Below are 22,251 nucleotides of genomic sequence, written 5' to 3' on the forward strand. Positions count from 1 at the left end.
AAAAGGAAATGTTAAGGATTACAAATTTAAAGTTTATATAACTTTTGATACCTACTCCACACCCTTTTCCCCTTTAATGGCTGTCAATAGAGTGGGTATCCAGTCGGCTATATGTATAGTTTGATCAGCCACTCTTCTAGTGTTTTTCAAACGTGGTGACCATATTAAACCCGCACCTCTGATACCACCCTCCCACAGAGTATTCTTTACACCCCTTAAAGGCCAATTCGAAGCATGATTTAAATTAAAACCCTCTGCCGGTCCACCATTATCTGTACTAAAAATTATAATGGAATCATTAAGCATATTTTGCTTTTGCAATTGTTGCACTATACGACCCACTGAATCATCTAGTTTGGTAACCATCGCTGTAATAATTTCAAGATTGACACAAAAAAATATTAAATTAATGTTTATGATATAGTTAACATTTATTAATTATAACTAATTATTTCCAACACACACACACAAAGATACCACCGTGTCTTTTCCAGTGATGTCAATGTGAACTAAGTAATTAGTACAGATTTTGGATCTCCACTTCTTTGTGATGGTATGACGTGTTGTTGTGGGAACAAAAATTGAAAATGTGTGAATGTTGCAAAAAAAAAAAAAAAATATGATTTAATTGCTTACAGCAAATAAAAATGAGAGTAATGGATGAATGCAGTACAATTGCATGCTACAGTCTAACGTTGACTATTTATTATTTGTTTTTATTTGCTAATTTTTAATTGTATTAATTAGATATTTTCCAATGTTTTGGTAAAACATTTCATACCCTCAAACCCAAATTGTAAAGGGTAAATTTAATTGCAAATACTGGGAAGCTATAGGCAGAGTTTAGAAGGTATACATTCACCAAAAATGTAGTATAAACTATATACTCTAGTCTCTGCTATATGGAGACTATAGTCTCGACTGTATAGAGACTATAGTATTGAGTGTATAGAGAATATATTCTCGACTATATAGAGGCTATAGTCTCGACTGTATAGAGACTATAGTATCGACTGAATAGAGACTATAGTATTGATTGTATAGAGACTATAGTCTCGGCTATATGAAGACTATAGTGTCAATTATACAGATACCATAGACTCGACTGTTATCTAGAATATATAATGACTAAAGTCTGAACTGTATAGAGACCATAGTATTGCCTATATAAATACTATATTCTCCAGTATATAAAGACTATGGTATCCATTATATACTGTATACATTCTCGACTATATAAATACTACAATCATGGTAATATATAGAACTCAATCTCATCTTTATGGAGGCTATAGTTTCGACAATATAGGGCCTATAATCTAGACTATATAGAAACTATAGTCCCATCTATATAGAAACTATAGTCTCGACTATATAGACATTATAGTCTCGACTATATAGAGACTATAGACTCGACTATATAAAGACTATAGACTCGACTGGGTAGAGTCTATACTCTCTACTATATAGAGGCTATAGTCTCGATTATAATGTGACTATAGTCTCGACTATATTCTCGACTATATTCTCGATTATAGTCTCGACTATATTCTCGATTATAGTCTCGCCTATATAGAGACTATAGTTTCGACAATATAGAGGCCATAGACTCTATCATATAGTGAGTATAATCTCGACAATATAGAATCTATAGTATCGATGTGTAGACATTATAGTCTCGTCTATATAGAGACTATAGTCTCGACTATATGGAGACTATAGTCTTGTCTATATAGAGACTATAGTCTCGACTATATAGAGACAATAGTCTCGACTATATAGAGACTATAGTCTCGTCTATGTCGAGACTATAGTCTCGTCTATGTCGAGACTATAGTCTCGTCTATACAGATACTATTGTTTCGACTATATAGAGACTATAGTCTCGACTAAATTCTCAACTATATAGATACTATAGTCTCGTCTATATAGACTGTAGTCTCATCTATATAGAGACTATAGTCTCGACTATATAGAGTATAATCTCGACAATATAGAGTCTATAGGCTCGACTATGTAGAGATTATAGTCTCGCCTATATAAAGACTATAGTCCCGACTATATAGAGACTATATTCTGGAATATATGGTGTATACCGCCTCTTCTATCTTGATAACATATAGACATTAATCTCAACTTTATGAAGGCTGTAGTCTCGACTATATATGAACTGCCATTTTGACTATAAATTATTGACTTTAGTATCACCACATATGTACTATATAGACACTTCTGTATAACCTTATTAGAGACTATAATCTCGCCTTTATAGACACTCAACTCACCTGCATACTTTCGTCTATTATAATTTCCAATATGTTGCAACTTCGCTACTGCTTCATCTGGTGCTGGTAAAGGATTATACGGATTACCCGAATGCACTGCAGCATGTGAGACATATAAAAATAAAGGACTTGAAGCATTATGATTTGCTATAACTCTCAAAGATTCTTCTGTTACCAAGTCGGTGGTATATTTACCATGTAAATCATAGCCCACATCCAAACCTTAAGACAAAAAGAAGAAAATTAAACATAAATTGTCATATAATCGTAATCAATTTAATTACCATCTCTTAAATCTAAACCCCATTGTTGTGACTCCACAGCTGTATGATCAAAATAATCATGATGACCCGTCCAATAGCCCACATGAGTGCGAAAACCTCTAAAAAGTGGTGTGTAGACACGTTTATAATGACCCAAATGCCATTTGCCGGCAATATGGGAAGAGTATCTAAAATTAAAATATTGAATTTCTAATTTAAAGAAATCTTTTGCAGATTATCATATATACCCAAGATCATTGAAATATTGAGGCATTAATTTTTCATTTAAGGGCAGTCCCCGGGGTTCAGCACCATAGAGTACTGTGTGTTGCATGCCTAATAATTAATAACAAAGATAAAATTTATATATTACCAAAGAAATTCTATAATTTGTAACTTACCCGTGTGTATTGGATATTTTCCCGTCATTAACGCCGATCTTGATGGTGTACATATCGGATTTACATAATATCTATTTAAGATTATACCAGAAAATGCTAAAGCATCAATATTTGGTGTTGGAATTTCTGAAGATCCACGAAAGCCAACATCATTGAAACCCTAAAAATGGAAATATTTTATTAAGCTTAAAATCAAGTTGTTTCATTAATATCTAACATTTTAATATATAAAGAGAATCTAGTCTATATATAGATGATACTATAGTATCTATACAGATAAAATTACTAAATTAACGTCTTTAAGTAGGCGAGACTAAAGTGTTAACATAGACTAGACTATAGTTTCTGTAAAGACTAGACTATAGTATCTATAAAGACTAGACTATAGTCTCTATATAGACGAGATTATAGTGTTATATATAGACGAAACTGCAGTCTCTATATAGATGAGATTATAGCCTCTGTATAGACTGTAGCCTCTATATAGATGATACCATAGCCTCTATATAGACGAGACTATAGTCTCTATATACACGAGACTATAGAGTTATATATAGACATGCTCTATATAGAACAGTCTATAGTCTCTATATAGAAGAGTCTATACTATAGACTCTATAGTCTCTATATAGATTAGACTATATTCTCCATATAGACGAAACTATAATCTGTATATAGACGAGACTATAGTCTTTATATAGACGAGACTATGGTATCTACATAAACGAGACTACAGCCTCTATATAGACAAGACTATAGTCTCTATATAGACGCGACTATAGTCTCTATATAGGCGCGACTATAGTCTTTGTATAGACGGGATTATAGTGTCTATATAGATGAGACTATAGTCTCTATATAGACTAGACTATAGTCTCTATATAGACGAGACTGTAGTCTTTATATAGACGAGACTGTAGTCTTTATATAGACGAGACTATAGTCTCCATATAGTCCCAATATAGACGAGACTAAAGCCTCTATATATACTCAATATAGACAAGACTATAGTCTCTATATAGACGAGACTATAGTCTCAAAATAGACGAGACTATAGTCTTAATATAGACGAGTCTATAGTCTCAATATAGACGAGGCTATAGTCTCAATATAGACGAGACTATAGTCTCTATATAGACGAGGCTATAGTTCCTATGTAGACGAGACTATAGTCTCTAAATAGGCGAGACTATACTCTCTATATAGACGAGACTATACTCTCTATATAGACGAGACTATAGTTCCTATGTAGACGAGACTATACTCTCTAAATAGGCGAGACTATACTCTCTATATAGACGAGACTATAGTTTCTATATAGACGAGACTATAGTCTCTATATAAACGAGACTATAGTCTCTATATAGACGCGACTATAGTCTCTATATAGACGCGACTATAGTCTTTGTATAGACGGGATTATAGTGTCTATATAGATGAGACTATAGTCTCTATATAGACTAGACTATAGTCTCTATATAGACGAGACTATAGTCTTTATATAGACGAGACTATACTCTCTATATAGACGAGACTATACTCTCTATATAGACGAGACTATAGTCTCTATATAGACGAGACTATAGTCTCTATATAGACGAGACTATAGTCCTAATATAGACGAGACTATAGTCTCTATATAGACGAGACTATAGTCTCTATATAGACGAGACTATAGTCTCTATATAGACGAGACTATAGTCTCTGTATAGACGAGACTATAGTTTCTATATAGATGAGACTATAGTCTCTATATAGACGAGACTATAGTCTCTATATAGACGAGACTATAGTCTCTATATAGACGAGACTATAGTCTCTATATAGACGAGACTATAGTCTCTATATAGACGAGACTATAGTCTCAATATAGACGAGACTATAGTCTCAATATAGACGAGACTATAGTCTCAATATAGTCGAGACTATAGTCTCAATATAGACGAGACTATAGTCTCAATATAGACGAGACTATAGTCTCTATATAGAGGAGATTATAGTATCTATATAGATCTATAGTCTCTATATAGTCGAGACTATAGTCTATATCTATATATATAGACGAAATAACAATGTCTATATAGATGAGATTATAATCTTTATATAGATGAGACTATAGTCTGTATATAGTCGAGACTATAGTCTCTATATAGTCTTTATATAGTCGAGACTATAGTCTCTATATAGTCGAGACTATAGTCTCTATATAGTCGAGACTATAGTCTCTATATAGTCGAGACTATAGTCTCAATATAGACGAGACTATAGTCTCAATATAGACGAGACTATAGTCTCAATATAGACGAGACTATAGTCTCTATATAGAGGAGATTATAGTATCTATATAGACGAGACTATAGTCTCTATATAGACGAGACTGTAGTCTCTATATAGACGAGACTATAGTCTCTATATAGACGGGACTATAGTCTCTATATAGACGAGACTACAGTATCGTCTATATTTAACACTATAATCTCGAGAGACTATAGTCTATAGTTAGACCAGACTATAGTCTTTATGTATACGAGACTAGTGTCTTTATATAGAGTCTCTATATTGAATAGATTATAGTGTCCAGTTATAGACTCTATTTTGTATTTGTACCAGACTATGATTTCTATATAAACCGCACTCTATACATATACAATCAGTGTAGCCCTGTGTAATATAAAAATAAACTATTCATATCTCTTTAAACTTCCTGAACTTTAATATGAATATGATTTCTATAATTTTTTTTGCTATTTCTATTAAAAAAAACTTACCAAATCATCAGCTAAAATAAAAATAATATGTGGGGGTGCTAAAGAATTCTTTATAGGTTCTTGTACTGTTGTTGCTGGACTATCGTTGTTGCTGTTATCGCCACCAGCTCTATTATTTTTACTATTGTTGCTGCTATCGCTGCTTTCATTATTATTATTGTTGCTGTTGTTGTCCTTGGCATTGTAGGAATTATCAGTAGTATATTTATAATGACTATTTAAACTGCTCAATTTATTAGTTGTTATATTTATATCCGATTTTACAGAAATAAAACAGAAATTTAAAATAATTATAACGAACAACAAGGCGGGCCATTTGAAATACATAATTTAATTTAATTTTTTACAAGATTGCAAATTTACACGTTTAATGCAATGCTATTGTAGAGAATTGACTGATTTTTTTTTTTTTTTTGTTTATTTATTGCACTAACTACCGTTTTATTTTCTATTATTTGTTTAACATTTAAACACTATCAATTAAATGTTTGTTTAGAAAATAATTATAAACAAAACTAGAAAATTATACATTTCTAAAAAAAAGTTGATTGTTTTAGTTTTAAAACATCCGCCTTTAAATAATTATTATTTTCTTTCAGAATGCATTTGCAATTTCTTGCAATTTTTTCATAGATTTCTTAATTGTTAAATTTTTTTCTTTGTTTATTATTTTTTTTAATTATTTTTTTATTACTCAATTTACCAATGATCGGTATTTTTTTTACTAAACTTTTCTATATTGTATTTGTTTGATTGTTTTATGCCACCACCATTTACAATAACATCTACTGTGCAACTGAATTATGAACAAAAAACTGTTCGATACGCCAATTAATGGTGTTTATTGGTCAAGTCAGCAACACTCTACATAAACAACAACACTAAAATATCAGCAACAAAACAAAGCGCCTCTTCTGTTAAAATTTATGTATGTGTGTCATTGTGTATGTGAGTTCAGAGAAACGATTGCCAAGTGTAACGGTTTGTATGTTAAACTAAAAGAAAAACCCAAACACTAAAAATAACGTTTATTTAGTTAGAGTTTACAGCTCTCTGTTAAGTATTTAACATTTGTCGGTAACAGTATTGGAGAAATGAATATGATCAATGTTGGGTTTAAGCTGGGAGATCTATAGTCTGGACTATAAGTTATTCTATAATATGGAATATAGTTTAAATTATAGTAAGGACTATTGACTTGTCTAGAATTTAGTCTATACTATAGACTAGACTATAGAATAGATTACAGACTAGACTAAAGACTAGACTGTAGACTAGACTATAGACTAGACTATAGACTAGACTATAGACTAGACTATAGACTAGACTATAGACTAGACTATAGACTAGACTATAGACTAGACTATAGACTAGACTATAGACTAGACTATAGACTAGACTATAGACTAGACTGTAGACTAGACTGTAGACTAGACTATAGACTAGACTATAGACTAGACTATAGACTAGACTATAGACTAGACTATAGACTAGACTATAGACTAGACTATAGACTAGACTAGACTTATAGACTAGACTAGACTATAGACTAAACTATAGACTAGACTATGTAGACTATAATCTAGTCTATAGTCTAGTCTATAGTCTAGTCTATAGTCTAGTGTATAGTCTAGTCTATAGTCTAGTCTATAGTCTAGTCTATAATCTAGTCTATAGTCTAGTCTATAGTCTAGTCTATAGTCTAGTCTATAGTCTAGTCTATAGTCTAGTCTATAGTCTAGTCTATAGTCTAGTCTATAGTCTAGTCTATAGTCTAGTCTATAGTCTAGTCTATAGTCTAGTCTATAGTCTAGTCTATAGTCTAGTCTATAGTCTAGTCTATAGTCTAGTCTATAGTCTAGTCTATAGTCTAGTCTATAGTCTAGTCTATAGTCTAGTCTATAGTCTAGTCTATAGTCTAGTCTATAGTCTAGTCTATAGTCTAGTCTATAGTCTAGTCTATAGTCTAGTCTATAGTCTAGTCTACAGTCTAGTCTACAGTCTAGTCTATAGTCTAGTCTATAGTCTAGTCTAGTCTAGTCTAGTCTAGTCTAGTCTATAGTCTAGTCTATAGTCTAATCTTTAGTCTAGTCTATAGTCTAGTCTATAGTCTAGTCTATAGTCTAGTCTATAGTCTAGTATATAGTCTAGTCTATAGTCTAGTCTATAGTCTAGTCTATAGTCCAGTCTATAGTCTAGTCTATAGTCTAGTTTATAGCCTAGTCTATAGTCTAGTCTATAGTCTAGTCTATAGTCTAGTCTATAGTCTAGTCTATAGTCTAGTATATAGTCTAGTCTATAGTCTAGTCTATAGTCTAGTCTATAGTCTAGTCTATAGTCTAGTCTATAGTCTAGTCTATAGTTTAGTCTATTGCCTAGTCTATAATCTAGTCTATGGTCTAGTCTAGTATATAGTCTAGTCTATAGTCTAGTATATAGCCTAGTCTAGTCTATAGTCTAGTCTATAGTCTAGTCTACAGTCTAGTCTATAGTCTAGTCTATAGTATAGTCTGTAGTCTAGTCTGTAGTCTAGTCTATAATCTAGTATATAGTCTAGTCTATAGTCTAGTATATAATCTAGTCTATAGTCTAGTCTAGTCTATAGTCTAGTCTATAGTCTAGTCTATAGTCTAGTCTATAGTCTAGTCTATAGTCTAGTCTAGTCTAAACTCTAGTCTATACTCTAGTCTAGTCTATAGTCTAGTATATAGTATAGTCTATAGTATAGTCTATAGTATATCTGTCTAGTCTATTGTATAGTCTTTAGTCTAGTCAATATTCTAGTCTATAGTGTAGTCTATATACTAGTCCACAGTTTACTCTATAGTCCACTCTACGGTCTATTCTATAGTCTCTTCTGTAGGCTAGCCTCTAGTCTAGCTATGCCGTAGTCCATACTATAGCCTATAGCATGGATTATAGCCTGAACCAGTGTAGTTTTAAACACCACTGTATTACTTACAGTTTCTGTTAAAAACTTAAAACAATTACTTAACAGATAAACTAAAGAAATTATAATTATTATCAAAATCGAAAAATTGTGATCAACAATAACGACAATTTTTAATGCAAATTCAATCACGTTTATATGAAAAAGTACACAATTCATAACTTTGAATACAAACAAATTTTAAACACACATTTGCCCACACATGCATATCTACGTAAATTTGTAAATAAAAAATAAATTTATTATGTATCGACTCTCTATTTATTGTGCATAATTTAACAACTTAAAGAAAAAAAGCATTTTACAATAGGGAGGTCTTTTAGTTTAAAAATATAGTCTATCTAACTGAAGGAATTTTGAAAATTCCAATTGAAAACATAAACAAACTGTTTAAATATTTATCTTACAAATAAATGTGTTAATTAATAAAATAAACTCATATCATTTTTGTCCATATACGCAAAATCTGCCATATAAATCAGCACCGCCCAAATATAAAATGTCACTACTTAGGAGTTATCGCTAAAACAAAACATAGACAAAATATTTAAATTAACATTTTCTAAGGGGGGGATATAAACTGTCAAACACTTTGTCAACAGCAATTATGATCAATGTCTCAACAATAAAACATTGATTGAAATCATTGAACTTTTTTTTATCTCACTACTTTTACTATTTCTCTTGATCTTGTTGAACTTGATCATTTAGTTATTTCAAAATTAAGTAAAAAATTTAAAAAAATATATAAAAAAAATTCTCTGCGATCCTGCCAGGAGTCGAACCTGGAATCTTCTGATCCGTAGTCAGACGCGTTATCCATTGCGCCACAGGACCATGTGATTGCCATAAGCTTAATTTTTATAAATAGTGAGCTTTAGTTATAAATAAAAGCGACCATAAAAAAAAACTTTTTATAAATAAAGCTTTTATGTGTGTTTTAACACATTTATAAAACTTTTATAACAGAGTATAACAGTTAGGTTAGAAAAGCTTTTCTATATTTAAAGCTTTATGTAGTTTTTGTATTATGGAGTTGCCAGAATTTAAATTAGCAAAACTCCCAGATTAAGATGTCAAAATTTGCATTTTTAAGTTGTAGAATATTTTAATATTTTTATCTGGACTATAGACTATTATATAGTCTGGACTATAGACTAATCTATAGTCTGGAATATAGACTAATCTATAGTGTGGAATATAGACTATTCTATAGTCTGGACTATATAGTAGTCTGGACTATAGACTATTGTATAGTCTGGACTATAGACTATCCTATAGTCTGGACTATAGACCATTCTTTAGTCTGGACTATAGACTATTCTATAGTCTGGACTATAGACTAATCTATAGTCTGGACTATAGACTAATCTATAGTCTGGACTATAGACTATTCTATAGTCTATAGTCTGGACTATAGACTATTCTATAGTCTGGACTATAGACTATTCTATAGTCTGGACTATAGACTATTCTATAGTCTGGACTATAGACTATTCTATAGTCTGGACTATAGACTATTCTATAGTCTGGACTATAGACTATTCTATAGTCTGGACTATAGACTATTCTATAGTCTGGACTATAGACTATTCTATAGTCTGGACTATAGACTATTCTATAGTCTGGACTATAGACTATTCAATAGTCTGGACTATAGACTATTCTATAGTCTGGACTATAGACTATTCTATAGTCTGGACTATAGACTATTCTATAGTCTGGACTGTAGACTATTTAGTCTGGACTGTAGACTATACTACAGTCTGGACTATAGATTATTTTATAGTCTGGACTATAGACTTTTCTATAGTCAGGACTATGGACTATTCTATTGTCTGGACGATAGACTATTCTATAGTCTGGACTATAGACTAATCTATAGTCTGGAATATAGACTAATCTATGGTCTGGACTATAGACTATTCTATAGTCTGGACTATAGACTAATCTATAGTCTGGACTATAGACTAATCTATAGTCTGGACTATAGACTAATCTATAGTCTGGACTATAGACTAATCTATAGTCTGGACTATAGACTATTCTATAGTCTGGACTATAGACTATTCTATTAGACTATTCTATAGTCTGGACTATAGACTATTCTATAGTCTGGACTATAGACTATTCTATAGTCTGGACTATAGACTATTCTATAGTCTGGACTATAGACTATTCTATAGTCTGGACTATAGACTATTCTATAGTCTGGACTATAGACTATTCTTTAGTCTGGACTATAGACTATTCTATAGTCTGGACTATAGACTATTCTTTAGTCTGGACTATAGACTATTCTTTAGTCTGGACTATAGACTATTCTATAGTCTGGACTATAGACTATACTACAGTCTGGACTATAGACTATTCTATTGTCTGGACGATAGACTACTCTATAGTCTGGACTATAGACTAATCTATAGTGTGGGCTACAGACTTATCTATAGTCTGGACTATAGACTATTCTATAGTCTGGACTATAGACTAATCTATAGTCTGGAATATAGACTAATCTATAGTCTGGACTATAGACTATTCTATAGTCTGGACTATAGACTATTCTATAGTCTGGACTATAGACTATTCTATAGTCTGGACTATAGACTATTCTATAGTCTGGACTGTAGACTATTCTTTAGTCTGGACTATAGACTATTCTATAGTCTGGACTATACTACAGTCTGGACTATAGACTATTCTATAGTCTGGACTATAGACTAATCTATTGTGTGGACTATAGACTAATCTATAGTGTGGACTATAAACTATTCTATAGTCTGGACTACAGACTATTCTATAGTCTGGCCAATAAACAATTCTATAGTCTGGACAATAGACTATTCTTTAGTCCGGATTATAGAATATTCAATAAGCTGGATTATAGACTATTGTATAATCTGGATTATATCATAAATCATCGTTACTTTTGACATTGTTCCTTATTTTTTTTTATTTATTTTAATCATTTACCGTTATTTGTCAAAAAAGATAACACATTGACACTGACACTTCTGCTTGACAATTATCAAAGTCACTGAGTGAATGCTATTTTTATTCTATTTTAACAAGGTGGGAAATAGAGGTGTGTGCTTTTTTGCACCCTAGATAAGACCCTATTAGAGCTACTACAACATAACAATAGATAAAATGAAATAAAAAAATACACAATAACTTAACAAGATTTAAATATATATTTGTTTATTATGTTCAAATACAAAGTGTAGAGATAAAAGCACACACGAATAACACGTGTTCAAAAATTTTCATCGGACGACGGGTCTGTCAGTGTTTCATACATTAGTTTTTTTTTTTTCTTTTTCTATCTTGAAAATTGTTCGGCACACTTATAGAACTAAACACCAAGCACCTCCAACGCCAACATCATTATCATAAACATTAAATAATAAACAAATATGGAAAATTGCAAAAAAAAAATATTTAACACTGGACCTGACATTGCTCTTCATTTTAGAACCAGTATAAAACCATTATGTTTACAATAACAACAATAACTGATAACATAAACGAAAAACAACAATTTAAATGTATCAAGTCGTATGATTTCGTCGTTTGTTGTTATTTTGATTCTTTACTCTCTCTCGTTTTTTTTTTCTGAATATGTAATTTTTCGCTTAGAAATCGTCGGAAAAAACTTCTAGCTATTCTATTAAGATAGACATTCAGACAGACATAATTTAATTGTCGTTTTTTAACGTAATAATAAAATATTTGTTTAATCATTTTAAAAGTTTCCCCTTCCAACTAAACCGCAAAAACAATTTAGACTTTTTGTCTAAAAAGGAAAGTTTTTCTTATTTTTTTTTTTAATAATTTATTAAAGATCTTGACATTGATATATAATTAAACACTCACAAGAGTGCCTATACTGATAAAAATGGCGCCCTTTCTATAAAAAGTTAAACGTATTTAATAGACTTACATTATGATTTGGGGATTGAAAATTTTGAAATAATTATACAGTCTTGACTATAGAATATAGTCCAAACTACAGTCCAGAATATAGACTACATATTCTATAGTCCAGACTATAGACTATTCTATAGTCCGGACTTTAATCGATTCTATAGTCCAGACTATAGACTATCCTATAGTCCAGGCTATAGACTATTCTATAGTCCAGACTATAGACTATTCTGTAGTCCAGACTATAGACTATAGTTTACTCTAAAGTCCAGACTATAGACTATTCTATAGTCCAGACTATAGACTATTCTATAGTCCAGACTATAGACTATTCTATAGTCCAGACTATAGACTATTCTCTATTCCAGACTGTAGACTATTCTATAGTCCAGACTGTAGACTATTCTATAGTCCAGACTATAGACTATTCTATAGTCCAGACTATAGACTATTCTGTAGTCCAGACTATAGACTATAGTTTATTCTAAAGTCCAGACTATAGACTATTCTGTAGTCCAGACTATAGACTACAGTTTATTCTAAAGTCCAGACTATAGACTATTCTATAGTCCAGACTATAGACTATTCTATAGTCCAGACTATGGACTATTATATAGTCTAGACTTTAGACCATTCTATAGTCCAGACTATATCTACTCTGTAGTCCAGAATATAGTTTATTCTATAGTCCAGACTATAGTTTACTCTATAGTTCAGACTATAGTCTATTCTATAGTCCAGACTATAATCTATTCTATAGTCCAGACTATAGTCTATTCTATAGTCCAGACTATAGTCTATTCTATAGTCCAGACTGTAGTATATTCTATTATCTAGACTATAGTATGAACTCTAGACTATTCTACAGTTCAGAATATAGACTACATATTCTATAGTCCAGACTATAGACAATTCTATAGTCCAGACTGTAGACTATTCTATACTTAGTCCAGACTATAGACTATTCTATAGTCCAGACTATGGACTATTCCATAGTCGAGACTGTAGACCTTTCTATAGTCCAGACTATATCTACTCTATAGTCCATACTATTGCTTATTCTATAGTTCAGACTATAGTATATTCTATAGTCCAGACTACAGTATATTCTATAGTCCAGACTATAGTCGATTCTATAGTCCAGACAGTAGTATATTCTATTATCTAGACTATAGTCTATTCTATAGTATATTCTATTATCTAGACTACAGTCCAGACTATAGTATATTCTATTATCCAGACTATAGTCTATTCTATAGTCCAGACTATAGTCTATTCTATAGTCCAGACTATAGTCTATTCTATAGTCCAGACTATAGTCTATTCTATAGTCCAGATTATTGTCTATTCTATAGTCAAGATTATAGTATATTTTATAGTCCAGACTATAGTCTATTCTATAGTCCAGACTATAGCCTATTATATAGTCCAGACTATAGTCTATTCTATAGTCCAGACTATAGTCTATTTTATAGTCCAGACTAGAGTCTATTTTATAGTCCAGACTAGAGTCTATTCTATAGTCCAGACTATAGTCTATTTTATAGTCCAGACTATAGTCTATTCTATAGTCCATACTATTCTTAACTGTAGTCTATTCTATAATCTAGACTATTCTGAAAAATAGACTATACTATAGTCTGGACTATTGACTATTCTCTAGTCTGGGCTATAGACTATTCTATAGTCAGGACTATTTTTTTTTTCGATTTCTAATTTTTCTCAAATGATGTTAAGCCTTTGATAAAATACTGTGGGTCCATAGTATGTATAATATATTTACTTTAATACGTATTATATGCCGAAAGATTAAATGAAAATTTCATCATTTAAGTCATAATTGTTTGCACGTTTAATTAGTTGGGGGAGAGGTGATAACAGATGTTGTCTTAAAATTTTGGAGGCATGACTTATTTTGTGCATTAAGATTATCAGAAGTATTCTTCAGAATCTTTAATATATTTTTGTGAATGTATATTTATTATATACTATGGTCTCATACGTATATTGTATACATATTTTTTATATTTAATTTTAAGAAATGATCTTTGTACAGTTAACTGATAATACACATCACGATGACTTAGCTGCAGATCGAACAGGGTAACTAAAAATTCAAGGTTTATTAAAGAAAATCTGAAAAGGGAATCTACAAATATTTAAACGATCTAGACTAGACTATAGACTAGAATATAGTCCAGACTATAGACTAGACTATAGTCCAGACTATAGATTAGACCAGACTATATACTAGACTGTAGTCCAAACTATAGACTAGAATATAGTCCAGACTAGAAAAGGCTATAGTCTATTCTAGTTCGTACTATAGTCTAGTGTATAGTAGTCTATTTCCTGAACTATAGTCTAGTCTATAGTCTGGACTATAGTCTAGTCTATAGTCTGGACTATAGTCTAGTCTATAGTCTGAACTATAGTCAAGTCTATAGTCTGGAATATAGCCTAGTCTATAGTCTGGACTGTAGTCTAGTCTATAGTCTGGACTATAGTCTAGACTATATAGTCTGGACTATAGTCTAGTCTATAGTCTGGATTATAGTCTAGTCTATAGTCTGGACTATAGTCTAGTCTATAGTCTGGATTAAATTCTTGTCTAATGTCTGGACTATAGTCTTGACTATAGTCTGGACTATAGCCTAGTCTATATAGTCTGGACTATACTCTAGTCTATATAGTCTAGTCTATAGTCTGGACTAAAGTCTTGTCTATAGTCTGGACTATAGTCTTGTCTATAGTCTAGACAATAGTCTAGTCTATAGTCTGGACAATAGTCTAGTCTTTCTTAGTCTAACTATAGTCTGGACTATAGTCTAGTCTATAGTCTGGACTATAGCCTAGTCTATAGTCTGGACTATAGTCTAGTCTATAGTCTGGACTATAGTCTAGTCTATAGTCTGGACTATAGTCTAGTCTATAGTCTGTCTATACTCTGGACTATAGTCTAGTCCTTAATCTAGACTATAGTCTGGGCTATAGTCTAGTCTATAGTCTGGACTATAGTCTAATCTATAGTCTGGACTATAGTCTAGTCTATAGTCTGGACTATAGTCTAGTCTATAGTCTGGACTATAGTCTAGTCTATAATCTGGACTATAGTCTAGTCTATAGTCTGGACTATAGTCTAGTCTATAGTCTGGACTATAGTCTAGTCTATAGTCTGGACTATAGTCTAGTCTATAGTCTGGTCTATAGTCTGGTCTTAGTCTGGACTATAATCTAGTCTTAGTCTGGACTATAATCTAGGCTATAGTCTGGACTATAATCTAGTCTATAGTCTGGACTATAGTCTAGTCTATAGTCTGGACTATAGTCTACTCTAAAGTCTGGACTATAGTCTAGTCTATAGTCTGGACTTTAGCCCAGTCTATAGTCTGGACTATAGTCTAGTCTATAGTCTGAACTAAAGTCTAATATATAGTCCGGACTGTAGTCAAGTCTGTAGCGTACACTATAGTAAATAGTTGGGCAATGATTTAATCTACACTGTGGACTATATTCTAGTCTATAATCTGGACTATAAACATTAGCTCATACTATATTTCAGAATATATTTTTTTCATTCACTTAACAAACCAACCACGTACAAAACCCACAAATTTACTTTATTTCTAACTACTCTCATAATTTTCGTGTACATGATTCAAAATACCGGTTTCTTTTATCGTTTGGTAAACAACAAAAAACATCCATAAAATACCAGATACATTCAGTATAGACGACATCAGGTAATGTGAAAAATAAAGCTTTATTTTTGCTTTATTTTCCTTTATTCGCATTTCCAAGAGCAATGTTAAAGCTCTTCCATATTTATGGCGTTTTTTTTTTCAGTTTTCTTCCCCAAAAGTTTTGGCAGCAGCAGCAATAACCGTTATCGTTTTGGGTAGCACCCGCTCATACTATATTGTTCTCGATGATAATTCTCTGCATGTGACTGAGTCCCTCTCTCTCTCTCTCTCGTGGTGGTGGAACTCTGGTCGTTTTTAGAGAATTTTAGAACATATGTTGTGTGTTGTTGTTTACAATTTTTTGTTTTTGTTTTCTCATTTCTTTTGGGCTTTTGTATATGTTTTGTTGTTTGTGATAATATTTGTTCTTCTTCTTTTTTGTATTATATATATAAAAACTTTTTTTGCATGTGAAAATATATAGATTTCTGTTTGCATTTTGTCATTCAGTTAGTCGGTCGTGAGACTTTGGTGCGAGTGGGTCGTTGTTAAAGTTATAAACGGAGTGTTTTTAATTCTATACTTTAAGTATAAAAAAGAATTGTTTCTTATATTTGGTTAGTGTGAACAAATTTTTTTTTTAATTTTTTTGATAATAGTTTATTTTTTTTTTTTTAATAAATGTGCTTTTTTTAATTGCGTATGTGATTATTAAAATGGAAAAAAATATTAGTAAAATAATTAAGATTTTTTTATATTTGTTAATTTTGTAATATTTATGCAATCCACAGGCATATTGTAATTATTATTTAATTTTTTTTCTCTAATTCTTTTTTTTTTGCATTTTTTTCTTTATTATTACACAAAACAATTAGCAATTTTCATTGCCGTGCAAAAATAAGACAATTTCTTTTACAAGAGGATTTAAATAATAATCAAAAGAAAATCTAAACGCTAAAAGAAAAACCACAAAAAAAGTTACGTCAAACATTTGGATTTTTATTAAATAAAAAAAAAAGGTAAGTGAAGCAAATGAAAACCAAAAAGAACACATGTCTTCTGGTAGCAAAAGAAAAATATATTCAATAAAAAGAATTTTGCCACAAAAGGACGTGTGGAAAAATCAAATTCTAGACATAAATTGACCTTTAAAATAAACTTGAAATAGTTTAAAATAAATCATATCACCGGTTTTTTTTTAAATATTAAACAAATACGCCTAACAGTGATGAATTGTCAAATTATGAGTTATACTCACACAAACTCTTGTTGACACTTACACGCACACAAGTACTTTTACAGTTTTTTTTTTATTAAGTCTGAGAATTAATGCGTGTGTTTGACATTTGTTGGCAACGTAATTACTTTTTTTTATTGTATTTAGATTTTTTTTACACACACGAAATATATAACGAGATGATAAGGTTTTACTTGGTTTAATTCCATAAAATAAGGATGATCTTTGGTATTATGTTAGTTGTGTTTTGTTGCTAACGTTCAAAGGCAATTTCATATAAATTTAAAATTTATAAACGTTAGGAGTTAACGTGTAAAATTATACAAGTTAATTTTAACGTTGATAAAAGTGCTACCAATTCAAAAATAAAAATACAAATATTAATGTGTTTATGTCAAACAATAAAAAAATATTTTAAAATAAAATTTAAATCAAAGAAAATTACCAAATAAAAAAACCTTTTCAAGAAATTGTAAATAATTTCAAGATTTAGCAGATTTCTTCTGTGGAGTGATGCCAAGTCAGGTAATGTTCGTGTTGTTGCTAACTTTAAGCGTTAACACTCATTGATAGCAACAAAACACAACTGTTGTTATTGATAGACTGTGTTAAACCCTACACTAACTTTAACTAAAGTCAAGACTACAGACGGATCTATATAAACAAGACCGTAGAGTAATCTATCTATAGTCTAGACAACAGACTGATCTATAGCCCAGACTATAAACTGAAGTATAGTGCAGACTTTGGACTGTTCTATAGTGAAGACCATAGACTGTTCCATAACAAAGACTGTAGACTGATCTATCACTCTATAGTCTACACTACAAACTGATATATAATTCAGACTATAAACAGATCTATAGTCCAGACTATAAACTGATATATAGTTCTAACTATGGATTGATCTATAGTCCAGACTATTCTATAATCAAGACTGATCTATAGTCAAAACTATAGACTGATCTCTAGTCAAGACTACAGACTGATCTATAGTCAAGATTATAGACTGATCTATAGTCAAGACTATAGACTGATCTATAGTCAAGACTATAGACTAATCTATAGTCAAGACCATAGACTGTTCTATAGTCAAGACTATGGACTGATCAATAGTCAAGACTATAGACTGTTCTATAGTCAAGACTATGGACTGATCTATAGTCAAGACTATAGGCCGATCTATAGCCAAGACAATAGACCGATCTATAGTGAAGACTATAGAGCGATCTATAGTCAAGACTATAGAGTGATCTATAGTCAAGACTATACAGAGACTGTTCTATAGTTAAGAATCTAGGCTGTTCTATAGTCAAGACTCTAGACTGTTCCATAGTCAAGACTATAGACCGATCTACAGACAAGACTCTAGACTGTTCTACAGTCAAGACTATAGGCCGATCTATAGCCAAGACAATAGACCGATCTATAGTCAAGACTATAGAGTGATCTATAGTCAAGACTATACAGTGATCTATAGTCAAGACTATAGAGTGATCTATAGTCAAGACTATAGAATGATCTATAGTCAAGACTATAGAGTGATCTATAGTCAAGACTATAGAGTGATCTATAATCAAGACTATAGAGTGATCTATAGTCAAGACTATAGAGTGAGCTATAGTCAAGACTATAGAGTGAGCTATAGTCAAAACTATAGAGTGATCTATAGTCAAGACTATAGAGTGATCTATAGTCAAGACTATAGAGTGATCTATAGTCAAGACTACGGAGTGAGCTATAGTCAAGACTATAGAATGATCTATAGTCAAGACTATAGAGTGATCTGTAGTCAAGACTATAGAGTGATCTATAGTCAAGACTATAGAGTGATCTATAGTCAAGATTATAGAGTATCTATAGTCAAGACTATAGAGTGATCTATAGTCAAGACTATAGAGTGATCTATAGTCAAGACTATAGAGTGATCTATAGTCAAGACTATAGAGTGATCTATAGTCAAGACTATAGAGTGATCTATAGTCAAGACTATAGAGTGATCTATAGTCAAGACTACGGAGTGAGCTATAGTCAAGACTATAGAATGATCTATAGTCAAGACTATAGAGTGATCTGTAGTCAAGACTATAGAGTGATCTATAGTCAAGACTATAGAGTGATCTATAGTCAAGACTATAGAGTATCTATAGTCAAGACTATAGAGTGATCTATAGTCAAGACTATAGAGCGATCTATAGTCAAGACTATAGAGTGATCTATAGTCAAGACTATAGAGCGATCTATAGTCAAGACATCAGAGCGATCTATAGTCAAGACATCAGAGCGATCTATAGTCAATACTATGGAGCGATCCATAGTCGAGTCTATAGAGCGAGCTATAGGGCGATCCATGGTCAAGAATATAGAGTGATCTATAGTCAAGACTATAGAGTGATGTTAAGTCAAGACTATAGAGCGATCTATATTCAAGACCATAGAGCGATCTATAGTCAAGACTATAGAACAGTCTATAGTGTTGACTATAGTCAAGATTATAGAGCGATCTATAGTTAAGACTATAGAGTGATCTATGGTTAAGACTATAGAGTGATCTATGGTCAAGATTATAAACTATTCTGTAGATAAGACTATAGACTGTTCTATAGTCAACACTATAGACTGTTCTAAAGTCAACACTATAGACTGTTCTATAGTCAAGACTATAGAATGTTCTATAGCAAGTCTATAGCTAGTGTATTTCTTTGATACTCTAACATTGTATTAATCTAGCTTTAACTTTTAGTTTAACCTACAAACTAAAAATCTGTGCTAAAAATTTTTGTCGATATGTATATTAGATTAAAATAGACCCACTTTAAAGGTGCATTTTTCTTTTATTTACTAATTTTCTTACTTAATTTCAATAGATTTTTATTGAAAATTCCATGACAATGATAGTGTAATAAATCACACTTATAAAGTGAAGCAGGGCTGGAAAGTTGCAAACAAATGATATTTAATTATTAGTAAGAGCTTATTTGTTAAAGTGCCTTAACGGAATTTAAGTACATATTTTAGAAATAAAGCCACAATTTTTGTTAACTTAAAGATTAATTTCAAGAACTTTGCTAAGCACTAGATATTTTCAATAAAACATGCCATACTCTAAATATATTAATACTATAGAAATTTCCATCTCTGCAAATATACGTACCGTTTAGTGAAATAATGACGTTACTTTACAATGTTAATAAGTGCATAATATATGCATTTGTCTAACTAATAAATTCAATATTCTATTGAAATTCTCTTTACAAACTCTCCCTTCATATTTATTTATTTATACAGTACATCTCTTTTCGAAAAAATGTTAATTGTACTTTTTTTGTATTATTTCAATAAGTACTATTTGTCTACAAGTTTAATGTAAATATGTATTATTATTAAACAAATTTACATATTGTAAGTACAGCAAATAAAAAAAAGAATAATGCAAAAAAATGCATTTTACTAATTTATTAATAAGGCTGTTAACAGTTTATTGTGAATGACAATAAAAGTGACTAATAACGTTAAAGTTACAACGGAATTTTGTAGAATATTTTCTACAACTTATAAAAATTATAAACAATTACTTGCATAATTTTATTATTGTCATTTAAAAGGTTTGGAATTAATTTGATATTCTTAAAGTTAAAAAACAATAGAAAATTTGTGTTGCGGTTGGTATTTAAATATATTAATTAAAACAAGCGTCAACTATTAGTTTCATGATATTTAATATCTTAAATTTGTTTAATATTTAATTTTTATTAAAGTAGATTGCTAAAAAAATATTAAATTGTTTGATGACACCGGTTACGTTTGAACGATAAACGAAAATTAACTTATTAAATGTCAAAAATAAGATTTGTTAACTAAAACGCAGTTAGTTACTCGAGCGTAATGTAGTGTAAAGAGATGATTTTACGTTGGTGCTGTTAGTGTTAACATATTTTTGAATTTTATATTCGGCAGCCCTGACCTGTCTATAAACTATACTTTTGTTCAGATACAGACAATAGGCTAGACTATAACCCAGACTATAGACTAGATAATAGTCCAGACTATAAACTAGTCTGTAGTCCAGACTATAGTGTAGACTACAGTCCAGACTATAGTCCAGGCTATAGTCAAGACTATAGTCCAGGTTATAGTCAAGACTATAGTCCAGGTTATAGTCAAGACTATAGTCCAGACTATAATACAGACTATAGTCCAGACTATAGTATAGACTATAGTCCAGACTACTGTATAGACTATAGTCCAGACTATAGTGTAGACTATAGGGTAGACTTCAGTCCAGAATATAGTACTGACTATGGACTGGACTATAGTCCAGACTATGGACAACACTATAGTCCAGACTATGGACTAGACTATAGTCTAGATTATAGTTCAGACTATATACTAGACAATAGCCCAGAATATGGACTAGACACTATAGTCCAGACTATATTGTAGACTATAGGGTAGACTTCAGTCCAGACTATAGTACAGACTATGGACTATAGTCCAGACTATGGACAAAACTATAGTCCAGACTATGAACTAGACTATAGTCCAGACTATGAACTAGACTATAGTCTAGATTATAGCTCAGACTATATACTAGACAATAGCCCAGACTATGGACTAGACTATAGTCCAGACTATGGATTAGACTATAGTTCAGACTATAGACTAGACTATAGTCCAGACTATAGACTGGACTATAGTCCAGACTATGGACTAGACTATAGTTCAGACTATGGACTA

At 31.2% G+C, this 22,251-nt stretch overlaps 2 protein-coding genes and 1 non-coding gene across 8 annotated transcripts in view; 1 reads left to right on the forward strand and 2 right to left on the reverse strand.

Annotated features, from left to right (window-relative positions):
* Positions 1-22,251, forward strand: part of LOC119607407 (pyruvate carboxylase, mitochondrial) — an 88,864-nt gene that overhangs the window by 33,419 nt on the left and 33,194 nt on the right. For 2 of the 4 annotated variants that reach the window (XM_037961291.1, XM_037961295.1), the window contains exons 1-2: positions 16,770-16,894; positions 17,153-17,296. The exons of 1 other annotated variant lie outside the window; for it this stretch is intronic. The gene's annotated coding sequence lies outside the window, so the exon portion shown is untranslated. Of the gene's footprint in view, positions 1-16,769; positions 16,895-17,152; positions 17,297-22,251 lie in introns of those variants that run through there. One more of the 4 variants, XM_037961292.1, reaches the window with a different exon arrangement.
* LOC119607410 (arylsulfatase J) overlaps positions 1-22,251 on the reverse strand; it is a 71,788-nt gene that overhangs the window by 3,015 nt on the left and 46,522 nt on the right. For 2 of the 3 annotated variants that reach the window (XM_037961298.1, XM_037961300.1), the window contains exons 2-6: positions 2,950-3,109; positions 2,797-2,884; positions 2,570-2,736; positions 2,286-2,507; positions 56-368 (exon numbers count right to left, since the gene is read on the reverse strand). In XM_037961298.1, the coding sequence (XP_037817226.1) occupies positions 56-368; positions 2,286-2,507; positions 2,570-2,736; positions 2,797-2,884; positions 2,950-3,109 (950 nt within the window). Of the gene's footprint in view, positions 1-55; positions 369-2,285; positions 2,508-2,569; positions 2,737-2,796; positions 2,885-2,949; positions 3,110-5,717; positions 6,192-22,251 lie in introns of those variants that run through there. The other variant, XM_037961297.1, reaches the window with a different exon arrangement.
* On the reverse strand, positions 9,432-9,504 carry Trnar-acg. The gene has a single exon. It is a non-coding gene; the product is annotated as a tRNA-Arg (tRNA).

Source organism: Lucilia sericata, unplaced genomic scaffold (assembly GCF_015586225.1).
Source record: "Lucilia sericata isolate MDLA Ls3-8-SP2 unplaced genomic scaffold, ASM1558622v1 Contig000692F_arrow, whole genome shotgun sequence".
Classification (NCBI taxonomy): Eukaryota; Metazoa; Arthropoda; class Insecta; order Diptera; family Calliphoridae; genus Lucilia; species Lucilia sericata.